This window comes from Mobula birostris, chromosome 4 (genome assembly GCF_030028105.1).
Source record: "Mobula birostris isolate sMobBir1 chromosome 4, sMobBir1.hap1, whole genome shotgun sequence".
Taxonomy (NCBI): domain Eukaryota; kingdom Metazoa; phylum Chordata; class Chondrichthyes; order Myliobatiformes; family Myliobatidae; genus Mobula; species Mobula birostris.
Window position 1 is genome coordinate 29089654 of NC_092373.1, and position 16874 is coordinate 29106527.

At 39.2% G+C, this 16874-nt stretch overlaps 1 protein-coding gene across 5 annotated transcripts in view; it reads right to left on the reverse strand.

Moving 5' to 3' along the window:
* agfg1a (ArfGAP with FG repeats 1a) overlaps positions 1-16874 on the reverse strand; it is a 59083-nt gene that overhangs the window by 21644 nt on the left and 20565 nt on the right. For 3 of the 5 annotated variants that reach the window (XM_072255078.1, XM_072255076.1, XM_072255080.1), the window contains exons 6-8: positions 15463-15582; positions 6835-7029; positions 4341-4425 (exon numbers count right to left, since the gene is read on the reverse strand). In XM_072255078.1, the coding sequence (XP_072111179.1) occupies positions 4341-4425; positions 6835-7029; positions 15463-15582 (400 nt within the window). Of the gene's footprint in view, positions 1-4265; positions 4426-6834; positions 7030-15462; positions 15583-16874 lie in introns of all 5 variants that reach the window. The other 2 variants (XM_072255075.1, XM_072255079.1) reach the window with 2 other exon arrangements.

Genomic DNA, 16874 nt, shown 5'->3' on the forward strand with positions numbered 1-16874 from the left:
TTTTAATTGTGGTTAAAAGGGCCTGGTATTTTCATTATGTTGTTATATTTAACGTAATTCTTATATAATTTTATGTTAGTTCTTTAAAAGTTAGCAACTATGTTCAATCAGAATCTGAACACATTGCAGGATATTTAAAGACATGCAAAATCTCGCTGTCAAACTTATGAAAAGGCTTTTTTTTTGCATCAAGAATACATTGGACAATCTGTGTGTGCCACTTATATTACCCACAAAGTAGACCAACCTGTGATACGACTTGTAGTGAAAGAGAGAGACAATGCAGCAAAGGGCAGAGAGGTTGGATGTTTTACTGGATCAGTAAGTGAAGATCTTGTAGTTCTGGACTGAAATCTCTGGGAGGGACAGGCAAACATCTGATTTTACTATCAGCATTTCTCTCCTTGCCCAAATGATGTGTGGAGTCTTAACAAATGCAAACAAAACTAATTTTCATTTCACTTAAATCTATAATTGCATGCAGCACAACATACTACGCAATCTGTAGAAAACATTGTGTAGTTTTGTGCTGTGCAAGTATTAATCCAAATGAACTGAAATATTCCACACTCAAGTCTCAGAGAACACTGAACAGAGTTCTGCTTCCAACCCTGAAAATTACTAACTATAAAACTGAAATTTCAATGACCCACTTTTTAAAAAGTTGTTACTATAATAGCTTCCAAGTACACATATGGCAATGAATCACAGGAAGATTTTGATTATCATGAATAAAATGAAAACCTGCAAGTTTTAATGCCATTCCAAAGACATGATCTCTCTGATCAGAGTGTTGAAGCCCAGTTTTTTCGATTTATTATACTCTTATATGGGAAGGTGTCTACATGAACTTTATGTCATTTTTCATTTATTGAAATGAAAAAAAAAGCTGATTAAATCTCTATACCTGGCTGGAACCTCACAGGTAAATCATTGTATATGGGAGTAAACAGGGACAAAGAACAGGTTGTGGGCAGGAATCCAACCTAAGACACATTTCAGGGAGGTTGTGAAGCCCAAGGAGAACAGATCAATACGGACTATGACCTGCAAAAATAACAGCTTACAGCTGTTCCAATATGCTGCCCAATAGGTTTTTCCTCCAAAGAATTTATTGTAACTTGAGAGCAAAGCAAAAAAAAAACACCAGGATGAAATAAGAGCAATTTGGCTCTTTCCTCTATTGTTATTATGACCATAACATTGTTTCATCTCTACTTAAATAAGCTGTAAATGGGGATGAAACAAAAATAACCCAGCTACTAACTCCCTTAATGTCCCATGGCCTTATTGATATTTTATTTTGCATTATTTTCCCAGAATCAATGAATTATTTGAAATATTTTTAAAACCTTTTGAGGCTTCATGATGTGAAGATCTTCCTTATTTTGTAAGCAATATTTTTCAACTCGAGTGAATACTCTGGACTACTGAAGTTGGTCTAACTCTGCTCAACTCATTCTACGCCTGGTACTAAACTTAATGGGTAACATGGATACTTCCCAGTTAACATCTATATTTGTGAAAGATGTGCCAATGTTCAGAACTATTACATTCTGCAACTTCCAAGTTGTTTAAAAAAAAGTCTAATTCCATACAGCAGTATAGCTAACCCTTAGACTCACAGCTTCTTAGCTACGTGCAGCCTCAAGTTTCCAGCCATACAAGATTTACAGTCCCAGCTGAAGGAAAAGTAGAACTGGTAAAGATTCCTGTTAAGTGTTGTAAGAGGGTGGGGGGGGGGGTGGAAAATTCCAGTGGTAAGCTGTATTGAGTCTCCTTGTACAATGGAAAACCTCACAACTTAAATATTTATTATTGTACAAGATCCTTCAACATCAAGAGCAATGCTGTCTTAAATGGCCAAAGAACCAAGGTCAAGCTTAAAATAAAACATCACATCACAATAAGGATCTCCCAATCAGTACAAATGCAGTGGGGACTGAGTCCTGTGAAGTGACAGACCATGGCAACTTGACCTACTTCAGCCTGCTCTCATAATCAGATGGTAGTAACAGGCTACTTTTTTATATAAAACAACTGAAAGAATAACGACTTCACTATGTCTTTGTTTGTAAAAGGCATTTGTAAATACATTGTAAAGAAAGCTACAATTTAATAGTAATTCTAATTAGAGTAATCCATATACAGTGGCATGTAAAAGTTTGGGCACCCCGGTCAAAATTTCTGTTACTATGAATAGCTAAGCGAGTAAAAGATGACCTGATTTCCAAAAGGCATAAAGTTAAAGATGACACATTTCTTTAATATTTTAAGCAAGATTAGTTTCTTATTTCCATCTTTTACAGTTTCAAAATAACAAAAGAGGAAAAGGGCCCAAAGCAAAAGTTTGGGCACCCCGCATGGTCAGTACTTAGTAACACCCCCTTTGGCAAGTATCACAGCTTTGAAACACTTTCTGTAGCCAGCTAAGAGTCTTTCAATTCTTGTTCAGGGGATTTTCGCCCATTCTTCCTTGCAAAAGGCTTCTAGTTCTGTGAGATTCTTGGGCCGTCTTGCATGCACTGCTCTGTTGAGGTCTATCCACAGATTTTCAATGACGTTTAGGTCAGGAGACTGTGAGGGCCATGGCAAAACCTTCAGCTTGCGCCTCTTGAGGTAGTCCATTGTGGATTTTAAGGTGTGTTTAGGATCATTATCCTGTCGTAGAAGCCATCCTCTTTTCATCTTCAGCTTTCTTTTATTAAACAGACGGTGTGATGTTTGTTTCCAGAAGTTGCTGGTATTTAATTGAATTCATTCTTCCCTCTACCAGTGAAATGTTCCCCGTGCCACTAGCTGCAACACAAGCCCAAAGCATGATCGATCCACCCTGTTGCTTAACAGTTGGAGAGGTGTTCTTTTCATGAAATTCTGTACCCTTTTTTCTCCAAACATACCTTTGCTCATTGTGGCCAAAAAGTTCTATTTTAACTTCATCAGTCCACAGGACTTGTTTCCAAAATGCATCAGGCTTGTTCAGATGTTCCTTTTCAAACTTCTGATACTGAATTTTGTGGTGAGGACGCAGGAAAGGTTTTCTTCTGACGACTCTTCCATGAAGGTCATATTTGTGCAGGTGTCGCTGCACAGTAGAGCAGTGCACCACCACTCCAGAGTCTGCTAAATCTTCCTGAAGGTCTTTTGCAGTCAAACGGGGGTTTTGATTTGCCTTTCTAGCAATCCTATGAGCAGTTCTCCTGGAAAGTTTCCTTGGTCTTCCAGACCTCAACTTGACCTCCACCATTCCTGTTAACTGCCATTTCTTAATTACATTACGAACTGAGGAAACAGCTACCTGAAAATGCTTTGCAATCTTCTTACAGCCTTCTTCTGCTTTGTAGGCATCATTTATTTTAATTTTCAGAGTTCTAGGCAGCTGCTTAGAGGAGCCCATGGCTGCTGATTGTTGGGACGAGGTTTGAGGAGTCAGGGTATTTATAAAGGTTTGAAATTTGCATCACCTGGCCTTTCCTAACGATGACTGTGAACAAGCCATAGCCCTAACAAGTTAATTAAGGTCTGAGACCTTGGTAAAAGTTATCTGAGAGCTCAAATCTCTTGGGGTGCCCAAACTGTTGCATGGTGCTCCTTTCTTTTCTTTCACTCTAAAATTGTATAAAACAAAAATAATACACTAATCTTGTTTAAAATGTTGAAAAGAATGTTTCATCTTTAACTTTATGACTTTTGGAGATCAGTTCATCATCTACTCACGTAACTATTCACAGTAACAGAAATGTTGACCAGGGGTGCCCAAACTTTTGCATGCCACTGTATTTATTAGTGATTTAGTATTGTTTCAAGCATTATAATCAGGAGAGTAATGACTGAACTATGATGAAGCCAAGTCATAGCTAAAAATTTTATAGCAAATCTCCACCATGGATGGTCCCAATCTCAGATGCAAAAGGCAGGTGGTTGGGCATGAGTCCAGAAAACCCACCCTGTAAAAACCCAGAGCTAGAGAAATGCTAATAGAGCCACCGAAGACCAGATCTCTAGGCGGGGATGGATATTCGAAGATGGGTTACACCTGGGGACAAATTGTCCAAGAGAGAGGACGCTGGCAAGCTGCTGTCGGCAACCTATGCCCTTCACTTAAAATCCTCTCTGGCAGCTGATTCACTAGGTAAGATTTTCACTGTGTGGTCTAACTGGCTTTTGGCCTTACTCCTCAAGATCATTACTTAGCTGCACGTAGGGTTTGTGATTTGAATTTCTAAAGTCTACATTCTAAGGTGCCAGGAGACAATGCACTTTACCTGCTTGTACTAAATACATTACTAGAGGGTGCCGGACGGCTAAACATATTATCTAATTCTGCTAGTGCTGCATACTTGTTTGCCGAGCTTGACTGATTGGCAGTTATCACTGAAGATCCAACAGACGTTGAGCCGAAATTAGTTAGTTGACTACTTGTCCCTATATGTAGGAGAGAAGAAAATATATCAAAGATATGATTATGGAGCCTGGAAAACTTCAGAAGCTTAAAATAACATCCAATATTATCTTTTGTTAAAATATAAAATTAAATAACATCTCTTTTCTGAACTTGAAATGGTTTTAGTTACTGAAATTATGCTTGATCACATTGCCGCACACTGTGCTAAAATGTGAGTCTACCCTACTAAATTTCCCACAATACAGTATAATTCATCTCATGGTAGGAAAAATCAATCAAACCTTTGTTTAATCATAGATGACTCATTAATTGCTGAATCTTATCAAATTTAAGGATTTCAAAATATCCCTCAACAAATGTTATGGTCTGATTAGTAGTGAATGGTTTTAACAAAAAAACTCAGCAGGCATCGGGACAGGTGTTGCCAACCAAGTAGCCTGCAGTTTATCTGTTCATTTTAGCTGAGCCGAATGACGGGAAAAGAAACACGTATTTATGTAGTTCCTTTCAAGACAGGGCTTGCCAAAGCACATTACATCCAATTAAGCACATTTGATGTGTAGCCACTGCTGCTATGTGGGGAAAAAGCTGGCTAAATCAGCATAAGTAGTCTAAACAATGCTGATAGATGTATATATTACTCCATCAAAAATATTGCTTTCAAAATAGCCACAGGGTCATTTAAACCCAACCATGAGAGTGACAGTGCGAGTGCTGTTTAGTCTCACACAAATCACTCCCGACATTCAGTATCACACTGAAAAGTTAACCTGGATTCAGATCTCTGGAACCGAACATAAACATGACATTGAAAACATGACAGACATCAAGCCAGATAGGTATTTCCAATCCTATTTCGAGATTTTGGATGTCAGTGAAGTATTATGATTCATAGAAACATAGAAAACCTACAGCACAATACAGGCCCTTCGGCCCACAAAGCTGTGCCAAACATGTCCTTACCTGAGAAATTACCTAGGGTAACCCATAGCCCTCTATTTTTCTAAGCTCCATGTACCTGTCCAGGAGTCTCTTAAAAGACCCTACCGTATCCGCTTCCACTACTGTCGCCGGCAGCTCATTTCACGCACTCACCCCTCTCCGCATAAAAAACTTAACCCTAACATCTCCTCTGTACCTACTTCCAAGCACATTAAAACTGTGCACTCTCATGCTAGCTATTTCAGCCTTGGGAAAAAGCCTCTGACTATCCACACAACCAATGCCTCTCATCATCTTATACACCTCTATCAGGACACCGCTCACCCTCCGTCACTCCAAGGAAAAAAGGCCAAGTTCACTCAACTTATTCCCATAAGGCATGCTCCCCAATCCAGGCAACATGCTTGTAAATCTTCTCTGCACCCTTTCTATGGATTCATCTGAGACCAACCCTCTTCCTCAAAATTATAATTATTCCCCTGTATTTTCGTTCAATTGCATTCTTGTAAGATTGTGTATAATTCACGATTATATGATGCTATGTGCCTGTGATGGTGCTGCAAGTTCTCCATTGTGTCTGTGACATGCAATAATCTAGACTGTGACTAGGTATTGAAGGGCTGACACCACACATCGGTCCTCACTGAAGGGGAAGCAGCTTTAAGTCCCTGGACCCAGCCATATTGCTGCAATCACAAAGGTGGCATGCCAGCAGCTATATCTTATTAGAAGATTGACGAGATATGGCATGACACCAAACACTCTTGGAAATTCCTATGGATGTATAGAGGACAGTATTCTAACTGGCTGCATTACTGTCTGGTATGGAGGCTCTAATACACAGAATAGCTAGAGGCTACAGGACGTTGTAAACTCACCGAGCTCCATCATGATGACAACCCTCCCCATCATCCAAGGACATCTTCAAAGGGTGCAGCCTCAAGGTGGTAGCATCCATCACTAAGGACCCTCACTATCCGAGACATGGCCTCGTTTTACTATCATCAGGGAGGAGGTACAGGAGACAGAGACACACTCAATTCAAAAATAGCTTCTTCCCCTCCACCATCAGGTTTCTGAACAGTCCACGAACACTATCTTATTATTCCTTTTTTGTGCACTTTTTGTTTTCAAGTTCAAGTTCATTGTCATTCAATTGTACACAGGTATACATCATTCCTCTGCGGTCAAAGTGCAAAACACAGTACACACTCACACACAGCACATAGTTATCATCCACACCTACAGTCACAAATTAATACTAGCACAAGTCCCTGAGGCATGACCTGATGATTGACAGGTTGACAAAGTCAACCTGTCAGTCATATGAATTTTGCAATTTATAGTAATTTTTTGTCTTTGCACTGAACTGCTGCAACAAAACAAATTTCAAGACAATGTCAATAAATCTGATTCTGACACTCTACTACTGACACCCCTGTAATTCAATGCCTTACTACAGCCGAGTAATATCCGAGAGATTTTACCTTGTGCTTGTGTATTGCTGCTGAAAGCATTATCCAGGTCGGCGAGGGCTGCATATTTATCTTCACTAACAGCTTGCGCTTTGATTACTGATGTGTCACTTCCAGAAGAACAGAAAGCTCCAAAGTCGGCACTAGAAGATTTTGGGAAGTTATCAAAATTTGCAAAATTAGCATTTGTTGATGCAGAGGCTCCACCTGATGAGAGAAGAACGAGAGGATTTGGAGAAAAGTCCGCAATCAGCTCTACAGAAACCTTAGCACCATTCAGCCACAGTTAGTTCAAACAAATTGATTATTATTAACAAGTTTAATTGCAAACATCATTGCAACTTTAGCAACCTAGAGTCTTTTAAATTCATACCCATCTTACTCAAACTCCATATTTCTATCCTTTCAACCAGTTTCAACTCCTGGCAGATAACTAAAACTAAAAAGTCACAAATTAAGACCATAAGATATAGGAGCAGAAGTAGGCCATTCTCCCCATACCCTATGATGCCCTAGCTAATCAAGAAGCTATCTATCTCTGCCTTAAATGCACTGAATGACTTGGCCTCCTCAGCCGCTTGTGGCAACAAATTCCACAGGTTTACCACCCTCTGACAAGTAATTTTTCTGCATCTCTGTTCTAAATGGACATCCTTCAATCCTGAAGTCATGCCCTCTTGTCCTGGACTCCCCTACCATGGGAAATAACTTTGCCATATCTAATCTGGTCATTTTCCTGAACTCCAGGGAATACAGCCCAAGAGCTGCCAGATGTTCTTCATACGGTACCCTCTCATTCCTGAAATCATTCTCGTGAATCTTCTCTGAACCCTCTCCAATGTCAGTATATCCTTTCTAAAATAAGGAGCCCAAAACTGCACACGATACTCCAGCGTGGTCTCACGAGTGCCTTATAGAGCCTCAACATCACGTCCTTGCTCTTATATTCTATACCTCTAGAAATGAATGCCAACATTGCATTCACCTTCTTCACCACCGACTCAACCTGGAGGTTACCTTTTAGGATATCCTGCACAATCACTCCCAAGTCCCTTTGCATCTCTGCACTTTGAATTCCCTCCCCATCTAAATAATAGTCTGCCTGTTAATTTCTTCCACCAAAGTGCATGACCATACTTTCCAACATTTTATTTCATTTGCCACTTCTTTGCCCATTCACCTCAACTATCTAAGTCTCTCTGCAGGCTCTCTGTTTCCTCAACACTACCCACTCCTCCACCTATCTTTGTATCATCAGCAAATTTAGCCACAAATCCATTAATCTCATAGTCCAAATCATTGACATACATTGTAAAAAGCTCCGGTCCCAACTCCAACCCCTGTAACCAGCAGCCAGCCAGAATAGGATCCCTTTATTCCCACTTTGTTTTCTGCCGATCAGCCAATGCTCCACCCAAGCTAGTAACTCCCCTGTAATTCCATTGGATCTCATCTTGCTGAGCGGCCTCATGTGTGGCACTTTGTCAAAGGCCTTCTGAAGATCCAAGTACACACATCTACTGCATCTCCTTTGTCTACTCTGCTTGTAATTTTCTCAAAAAATTGCAGTAGGTTAGTCAGGCAGGATTTTCCTTTCAGGAAACCATGCTGGCTTTGGCCTATCTTGTCGTGTGCCTTCTGGTACTCTGTAATTTCATTGCCAACAATCGATTCCAACAACTTCCCAACCACTGATGTCAGGCTAACAGGTCTATAGTTTCCTTTCTGCTGCCTCCCACCCTTCTTAAATAGCGGAGTAACATTTGCAATTTTCCAGTCATCCGGTACAATGCCAGAATCTATCGATTCTTGAAAGATCATTGTTAATGCCTCCACAATCTCTCCAGCTACTTCCTTCAGAGCTCGAGGGTGCATTCCATCAGGTCCAAGTTACATCCAAATGTAGTTGTTATAGAGGTAAACAATCCCTCCTCCTTTTCTCAACCTGCCGGCAGTCCTCATCTTTGATGACAGCATCATCCAGCAGGTTTCGGTTGCACACCTAGTTCCATTCTCGTCTATACAACTAACACCAGGACATTATTAACAATGGCTTCCCCCTCTTCTCCCCACAGCGTTATTTATGTTCCTATCTTGCCTTCATCCTATTTCCCAACTACATGCCAATCATCACTGACATAAGCATCAGGTTTCACAGCTATGCGATAACACACCACTCCCCTCTGATAACTGCACTTGGACCACACTACTTGCATCCCTGTATTAGGCCCAATTCATTCAATGCAGACTATACCTGTGCTGAAGCCTCTATAGTTGTCTATTCCAACAGGTTTCTAAGTGGAACTTGCTAATCACAAATTCTGCTGCTCATGTTTAAGCTCATGACATTACCCCCATACTTGCTTTTCTACACTGGGTCTGAGTTAAGCAATCCCTTAATATTAAAATTAAGCTCTTGCATCCCCTGCTGGCTTTACTCTTGCTGTACATTATCCTTCACCCCAACAACCTCCATCTCAAGTTCCAGCCTTTTGATTATCACCATGGGCAGCTGTGAATTCTACTCGATCTTCTCAGGCTCTTTTTGTCCGGGTTTTTGCTTATTTGTTCTAATATCTGAGTGATACAGCTTGGTTTATTATTTTAAAGCGACATAAAGTGGTTAAAGGGCAAGTAGCCCTGTAGTTGTTTATAATCTTTGGATTAGTTTTTTATGACTAGATTGCAAAAATTGTGTCTTTATTGCTAATTTCATTGTCTTATTGGCCTAATGCTTGATGGTTGGTGAGAAGAACTTAAATTTAATTCAAACACAACAATCTCAGCAAATTTAACATGCCAAACCATGGAACATTTTACTCTTACATCCAAAATATGTCATAAACTAAATAATTCACAATAATGATATTTCATGAAATGGTTAAGGATCATCTGGCTTAACTCTTGTGGGTACTAGTCCAGTCTAAAACCATTCAAACACAATGTTCACGAAAGAATGATTAGCCTCCATATGCTGGAATATTATTCCATTTTTAAATAATCCTACTCAAAGTTGAGCATTAATATCCAGACCAAATGCCCCTCTAATGCACACATGTGATCCTCATTTCACTTAGAAAGATTGGGAAAGATCATCAATGTGCCGTGGGAATGACAAAATATAGGCCTGTGCCGTCCTATCACCGGTGGAGAGATGCTGTTATGATAAAACCTACCCAAAGATTAAGCAGATTCACCAACAGGAACTGTAATCATCTGCCAAAAATGGCCAACTGTGGCCTACAGCCATAATAAAGACTCATTAATCTAAACTAGGAAGCAAAATTATCACTTTTTTTTACTATTCTAAACATTTGGAAGAAAGTCAACATCTAGACAGTACACTTGGGATCAGGGCAGAAGCTTTGAAATATCAAAGTCTCAAAATAAATTATTCTATTTGGAAAAAGATTAAGATATTTAACTGTTCTCAGAGAATTAAATTAACATACAGAAGCCCAGTTTGTCACTGCCAGAAAAACGAGTAAGTAATTATTCCATAATACACCACGGATAAACAGTTATATTTCATTCAACAATAAATTCATGTTACAAACAATAACACGTAATTGCTGAAGCTTATAACTAATCACTAATTCTGCTCTGATTACATCTCAGGAGATTGCAACCGCAGGGAAGCAATGACAGCAATATACACATTTTAATCTCATGCTCAGCAGAAGCTGCTGTCAGTTTAACAGTGCTATTACGCCAAGTGCTGACAATTCCTGTCCTCACTCCCACAAATCACAGACCGTGATTTCATATGTTGTATAAATAACTGAACCAACAAAATCTATACAGTACGGTGCAAAAGTCTTAAGCACCCTAGCTACATATATGCATACATATCAGAAAGCAGTTCAGAACTTGGATGAAAAATTAGCTCTATTCCGCCAGCTATTTTGCCGAGAATGGGGAAATAAGGCACAATGAATTAGTTTTCACATACCTTTGCTGTGGAACATCAATGGTGTATTCTTACCCTAGAAGAATTTGTATGATCTATCCTTCAGGATCAAACCAGCTTGCTAATTTCATAATCACAATTAAAATACACTTTACTATAACACTCTTTTTGCACTACTTAATTATATAATGTAAATATTATAATCTATATTTTTATGCATATTACACTGTAATGTCGCCACAAAACAAATTTCAAAACATATGTAAGTGATATTAAACTGAAGTCAAATTGCACTGTACTAATGTGTAAAGGCCTCGTGTACGTATAGCTAAATCTGCACATGCTGTGTGAGGGTATTGTGGATTTGCAGGATATAAGGTATCATTGCACATTTCACTATCATGAAATATGAGCATTCAATGATGACCCAGCATCTTTGGACCGCAGCACACACTGTTAAGAAGCTGCTCTAATGTTTACTGGCTATATGCGTTTAAGTAAGGTAATATTCCTTAGAACAGATAATATTGGCGAGTGCAGGTCGGTGGGACTAGGTGAGAGTAAGAGTTCAGCACGGACTAGAAGGGCCGAGATGGCCTGTTTCCGTGCTGTAATTGTTATAGGGTTATATGATTATATTGCTGTTCTACGCTCCAAATATGTTAAACCTCATCTTACCTCCACATTAAAATTTATAAAAACATTTATAAAAAGCAGCAGAGATCTAAATCCTTGTCACACTAACGTTATGCACATCCAAGTGGAAAACTCATAACCACTGATATGAAGAAATTGCACTCAAGCCACGTATTTAAAGTCTTGATGAGTATTCACATAAGCACAAGAAAGTAGGTGCAAGAATAGGTATACTTGGCCTGCTGTTAAATATGATCGTAGCTGTTAAGTCCCATGCCTTTTTAGTGCCAGTTACCCATAGTCGTCCTCAATTGTATCGAAAACTAATTAAATTAATAACTGTTGAGAAACCCACATTTGAATTCTTGTGACATGCATGCAGGACAGATGGCTTTAAGTGGCTAAATAAACTCCATCAAGGAAAATGGGGTTACATAACTATTCATCATATGGTTGTAAACATGGTTAAATGAATGACAAAAATGTTTGCCCTGAAAGTCCACTATGAGCTCAGGTGGTTTCAACAGGTGAATCTGACACCCTACACAAAATTTTGCATGAATCAGAGGGAAAAAAAAATGATATTGGCAAGGCAGAAGGTTAAGGAGTATTAGGTTATTTGATCTGCTTAGACAGAACATAAACATTTCATGATTTTGCAACCTCGCCTTATAATAAAAGGTCCCTAGGACCAGTTTCCAATTTGAGTTCTTAATTCCAGCTATCATTGTTTGCTTGTTAGGTCAGTCGAAAACCAATTCCACAATGCCTTTATTTCTCAAAAAATCCTTGGTTCAGTATCTTAAGTTTTCTCCAGAGTCCCTCAGGGATCAGGTTCTACATGTACACCAATCACTTCCCAGGTTTACATCATCTCTTCCTTACCTGTTCCCATCACCATTTCCTTTTTACCACACCACACCAGACATTTCGTACTGAAACAACTGTTCCTACAAGAATACAGGAGTTCCCTGGGTAATGAATGAAATGACTTAAAGTGTGTGTAGATTCTCCTAAATATTGAAAAGTATTTTTCAAGCTACTACTAATAATGTGTTTAAAAGTATTAACTAGTGACTGAATAGTTCCATTAGTTTAGTTAAAGGCAGTGCTGGGGTGACTACTCAATGAAAGAATTACAAGTGTACATAGAATGATATGATATGGGTAGCGATAGTAAACAAATATATCTGACATACAGAGAAATCAACTTATGGACAATTCTCAGGAGAGAAACCCATATATAAACCAGGGACTGTCTGTACTGAGTAGATAAAAGCAGCTATCTTCTGCCCCACTATATCCTTAACTGACATCTTGTCAAATTTTGTTCTATTGTGCCGGGATTTATTATCAAGTTAAATTTACTACATGTAGAATTTATTTTCTCTGCATTGCTGTCCTTAGCAATATCAGAGGCTGAACAGGCCATTCAAAATCTTTGATATTCAACATCACCAAAATCACTTTTCATCTGTAGTACCCTGATATCAGCCCTTTTCTTCAGCTTATTTTCCTGCTAGAAATTATGCATTGCTTTCCATGTACACTTCCCATCTTTCATAACCAAGTGCTTGAAAACTTTGCTCCTGATATATCAAATTGCAAGTTTACCGATCAATGTGCTGACTGATGGCAGCATTTAGAACCTGTACTGCATAGCTCCAGTGACTTGCGTTCAATTCTGATCTCAGGTGTGGATTTGCATGCTCTCCAAGACCAATGGGGCCTTGTTTCCTCCCGCATACCAAGGTGCTGGTAAATGGTTATTGTAAACTACCCATAGTACATGTGCGTAGCAAAAGAATGAGGGGGAAGTTAATGGACAATACAGTGAATAGCTTACATAGAAATTTGTGGAGAAACGGGATCATTGGCATTACTCTAAAAGCTGATAAAGACTCAATGGTCTGAATGATGTTTCTCTGTATTATATGAATTTGTTATGGCTGTTAGCCAGTAAAATCATAAGGCATAGGAGCAGAAGTAGGCCATTTGGCCCAAAGTCTGCTCCACCATTTTATCATAGACGGACTATTATCTTTTTCAACCCCATTCTTCTGCCTTCTCCCCGCAACCTTTGATGCCCTTACTAATGAGGAACCTATCCATCCCCGTTTTAGATATACTGTACCTAATGACTTGGCCCCACAGCCGTCTGTGGCAATGAATTCCAGAGTCACCACCCTATGGTTAAAGGAATTCTTCATCTCTGTTCTAAAGGGGCATCCTTCTATTCTGAGGCAGTGCCCTTTGGTCCGAGACACTCCCACTTTAGGAAACATCCTCTCCCCATCTAGTTAATTGAGAGGTTTCAATGAGATCCCCTCATTTTTCTAAACACCAGCAAGTACATGCCCTGAGCCTTCCAACATTCCTCATATGTTAATTCTTTCATTCCTAAGATCATTCTTGTGAACCTCCTCTGGACACTCTCCAAGGCTAGCACATCTGTTCTTACATAAGGAGCTAAAAACTGCTCCAAATGTTCTGGTCAATTCCTTATAAATCCTCAGCATTACAGAAACACAAGGTGACCCTCTCCTGTCAGATTCCTTATTTTCCCACCTATCTCCTAGCTTCTTACTTCATTCCTCCTCCTCCACACACCTGGCTCACCCATCACCTTCTACCTTGTACTCCTTTCCCTCATCCCACCTTCTACTCCCTTCCAATCCTGATGAAGTGCTTCGGCCTAAAACTTCGATTCATTTCCATAATCACCACCGATCCTGCTGAATCCCTCCAGCGTTTTGAGTGTGTTGCTCAACACTACACAGTTACTTTTATATTCTAGTTCTCTTGAAATGAACACTAACATTGGTTTTACCTTCCTTACCACTGACTCAACCAGCAAATTTAGTGAATCTTGCACAAGGACTCCAACGTCTGTTTGCACCTCTGATTTCTGAATTTTCTCTGTTTAGAAAATAGTCTAAGCCTTTATTCTTTCTACCAAAGTGCATGACCATACACTTCCCTACACTATATTTCATCTGCTACTTCTGTAAACTGTCCAAGCCATCGTGCAGACTCCCTGCTTCCTCACTACCTGTGCCTCCACTTATCTCTGTATCGTCTGCAAACTTGGTCACAAAGCCATCGATTCCGTCATCCAATCATTGACGTACAACTTAAAAAGAAGCGGTCTCAGCACTAATCCCAGCAGACCACCACTAGTCACCGCCAGCAAACCAGAAAAGACCCCTTTTATTCCCAATCTTTGACTCCTGCCAGTCAGCTAATCTTTTACCCAAATTAGTATCTTTCCTATAATACCATAGGCTCACATCTTGTTTAGAAGCCTTGTGTGGCACCTTGTCAAAGGCCTTCTGAAAATACAGTAAACAACTGATTTTCCTTTGTTTATCCTGCCTGTTATTTTCTCAAAGAACTCTAACAGATTTGTCAGGCAAAATAACGAAATATGCTGACTTCAGTGGATTTCATTATGTGCCTCCAAGTATCCCAAAAATCTCATCCTTAATAATAGACCCCAACATCATGTTTTCAAAATTTTCAATCCTTTCATTGCCTTGACTTTCCTTCAATTTTGTGACCTTTTTCAACTCTAGAATAATTTATGACCAGGTCTTCTCCTATTCTCATTTCATGTGCATTCCTGATTTTAAGTGATCTAACAATGACATTCCTGTTTAGCTGAATAGAACCTAAATTCCAGAACTCCTCCTTCTAATGCTTCATCCCTCTCCCTTTAAGATGTTTCTTAAAATCTTCTTTGGCTATCTGTCTAGTCATCTGTTCACATATCACAATGTCTCTTGTTGTTAAATTATGCTTCCAAATGCTCTTGTACTGAGAGATGTTTTCCTGTACTCAAAGCTGTGTACAAAATTCAAATTAAATCGAGATTACTAAAGCTATTTTCTTTTACTTTTCTTTTTTAAAACCATTTTAAGTAGCTTGATTATCTACATACTTTAAATGTGATAGAATGAGTGCAAAAAGAAAGTATTAGAAGCAATTGTGAAAAATGTGAGAAAATGAAATTTGTCAATACTGGTTAGTACGCACGCGCGCGCGCACACACACACACTAAAAATGCAAAACTGGGCAGTTACAACTATCACTACCTGAACTGCTGGACTGGAAAGATGGTAGACTTGCTGAGGAGAAACCTCCAAAATTATCAGAAGCATTACAACTTCCAAATGCATCAAAGTTTGCAAAATCTGTATTCAGAGAGCTTGAAGCTGGAACAGTGGCATGGAGAAAGAGAAATGAAAAAAGAAAACCAAATGTTAATGGACATGGAAAGCATGCATGACAAACAGAACGGTAGGAATGAATTAATGTCACAAAACCACACAAGTGCCTTACAGACATCTTCACTAAGTAATTCAAAAACTCTGAAGATGTGACAACTAAACAGAAATGTGCATGGATACTTGGGATAAACTATCCACCTATACCAGATGGCATTTTCTAACAATTATTAATAAGACACTGTTTACATCAGAAAATGTTAAACGTATCAATTCATACAGATTAGTACCCTTGAAGATAAAGAAAATATTTGGAAAAGCACATTGCTATCAATTTCTAACTGAATAATAAATGATGAGAGGTGCACTTTACTCTCTGTGCCAAATAGCAACACATTGAAAGGATGACCATTTTTACTGTCATTCAACATGAATGTGCTGCAAAGATTATAGGGAAAACATCCAACCATCTAAAGACACAGATTATCTGGCATTGATCTAATTGCCATTATCTTGATCAGAGTGTCCCTTTAGTTTGTGTACAGTAGTGAGTTGCAACAATAACCTTGCATTCAGCAAAACTGAGGAATTGACTGTGAACTTCATGAAGGAGAAGGTGGGTGGATACACACCAGTCCTCAGTGAGGAGCCAATGGTGGAAAGCGTGAGCAGCTTCAAGTTCCTCGGTATCAACAACTAAGAGGATCTATCCTGGGCCCAACAGAGTGATGCAATCATGAAGAAGCCACACCAGCGACTATGCTTCATTAGGAGTTTGAGGAGATTTTGAATGACACGAAAGCAAATTTCTACAAATGGACAGTCGAGAGCATTCTGTTTGGTTGCATCACTGACTGGTACAGAGGCTTCAATGCACAGGATACAAAGGCTCAGAGGGTTGCAGACTTGGCCAGTTCCGTCAAAAAGGCCACATTCATCATTAGGACCCCTCACAATCCAGACATGCTCTCTTTTTGTTACTACTATCAGGGAAAAGCTACCAGAGCCTGAAGACCCACGCTCAACATTTTAGGAACAGCTTCTTCCTCTCCACCATCAGATTTCTGCATGGTCAATGAATACTACCTCACTATTCCTCGTTTTGCTCTATTTATATTTCATAACTTACAGTAACTTGCATCTTGCATTGTACATATGTCAGTGATAATAAACCTGATTCTTATTCAATATCGACTACATTTATGTTAAGGTGTAAGTGGTCTTAGAATCAAAGAATTCAGAGATTTCAGCTTCTGAGTCTGTAACAGTGGCTAATCTAT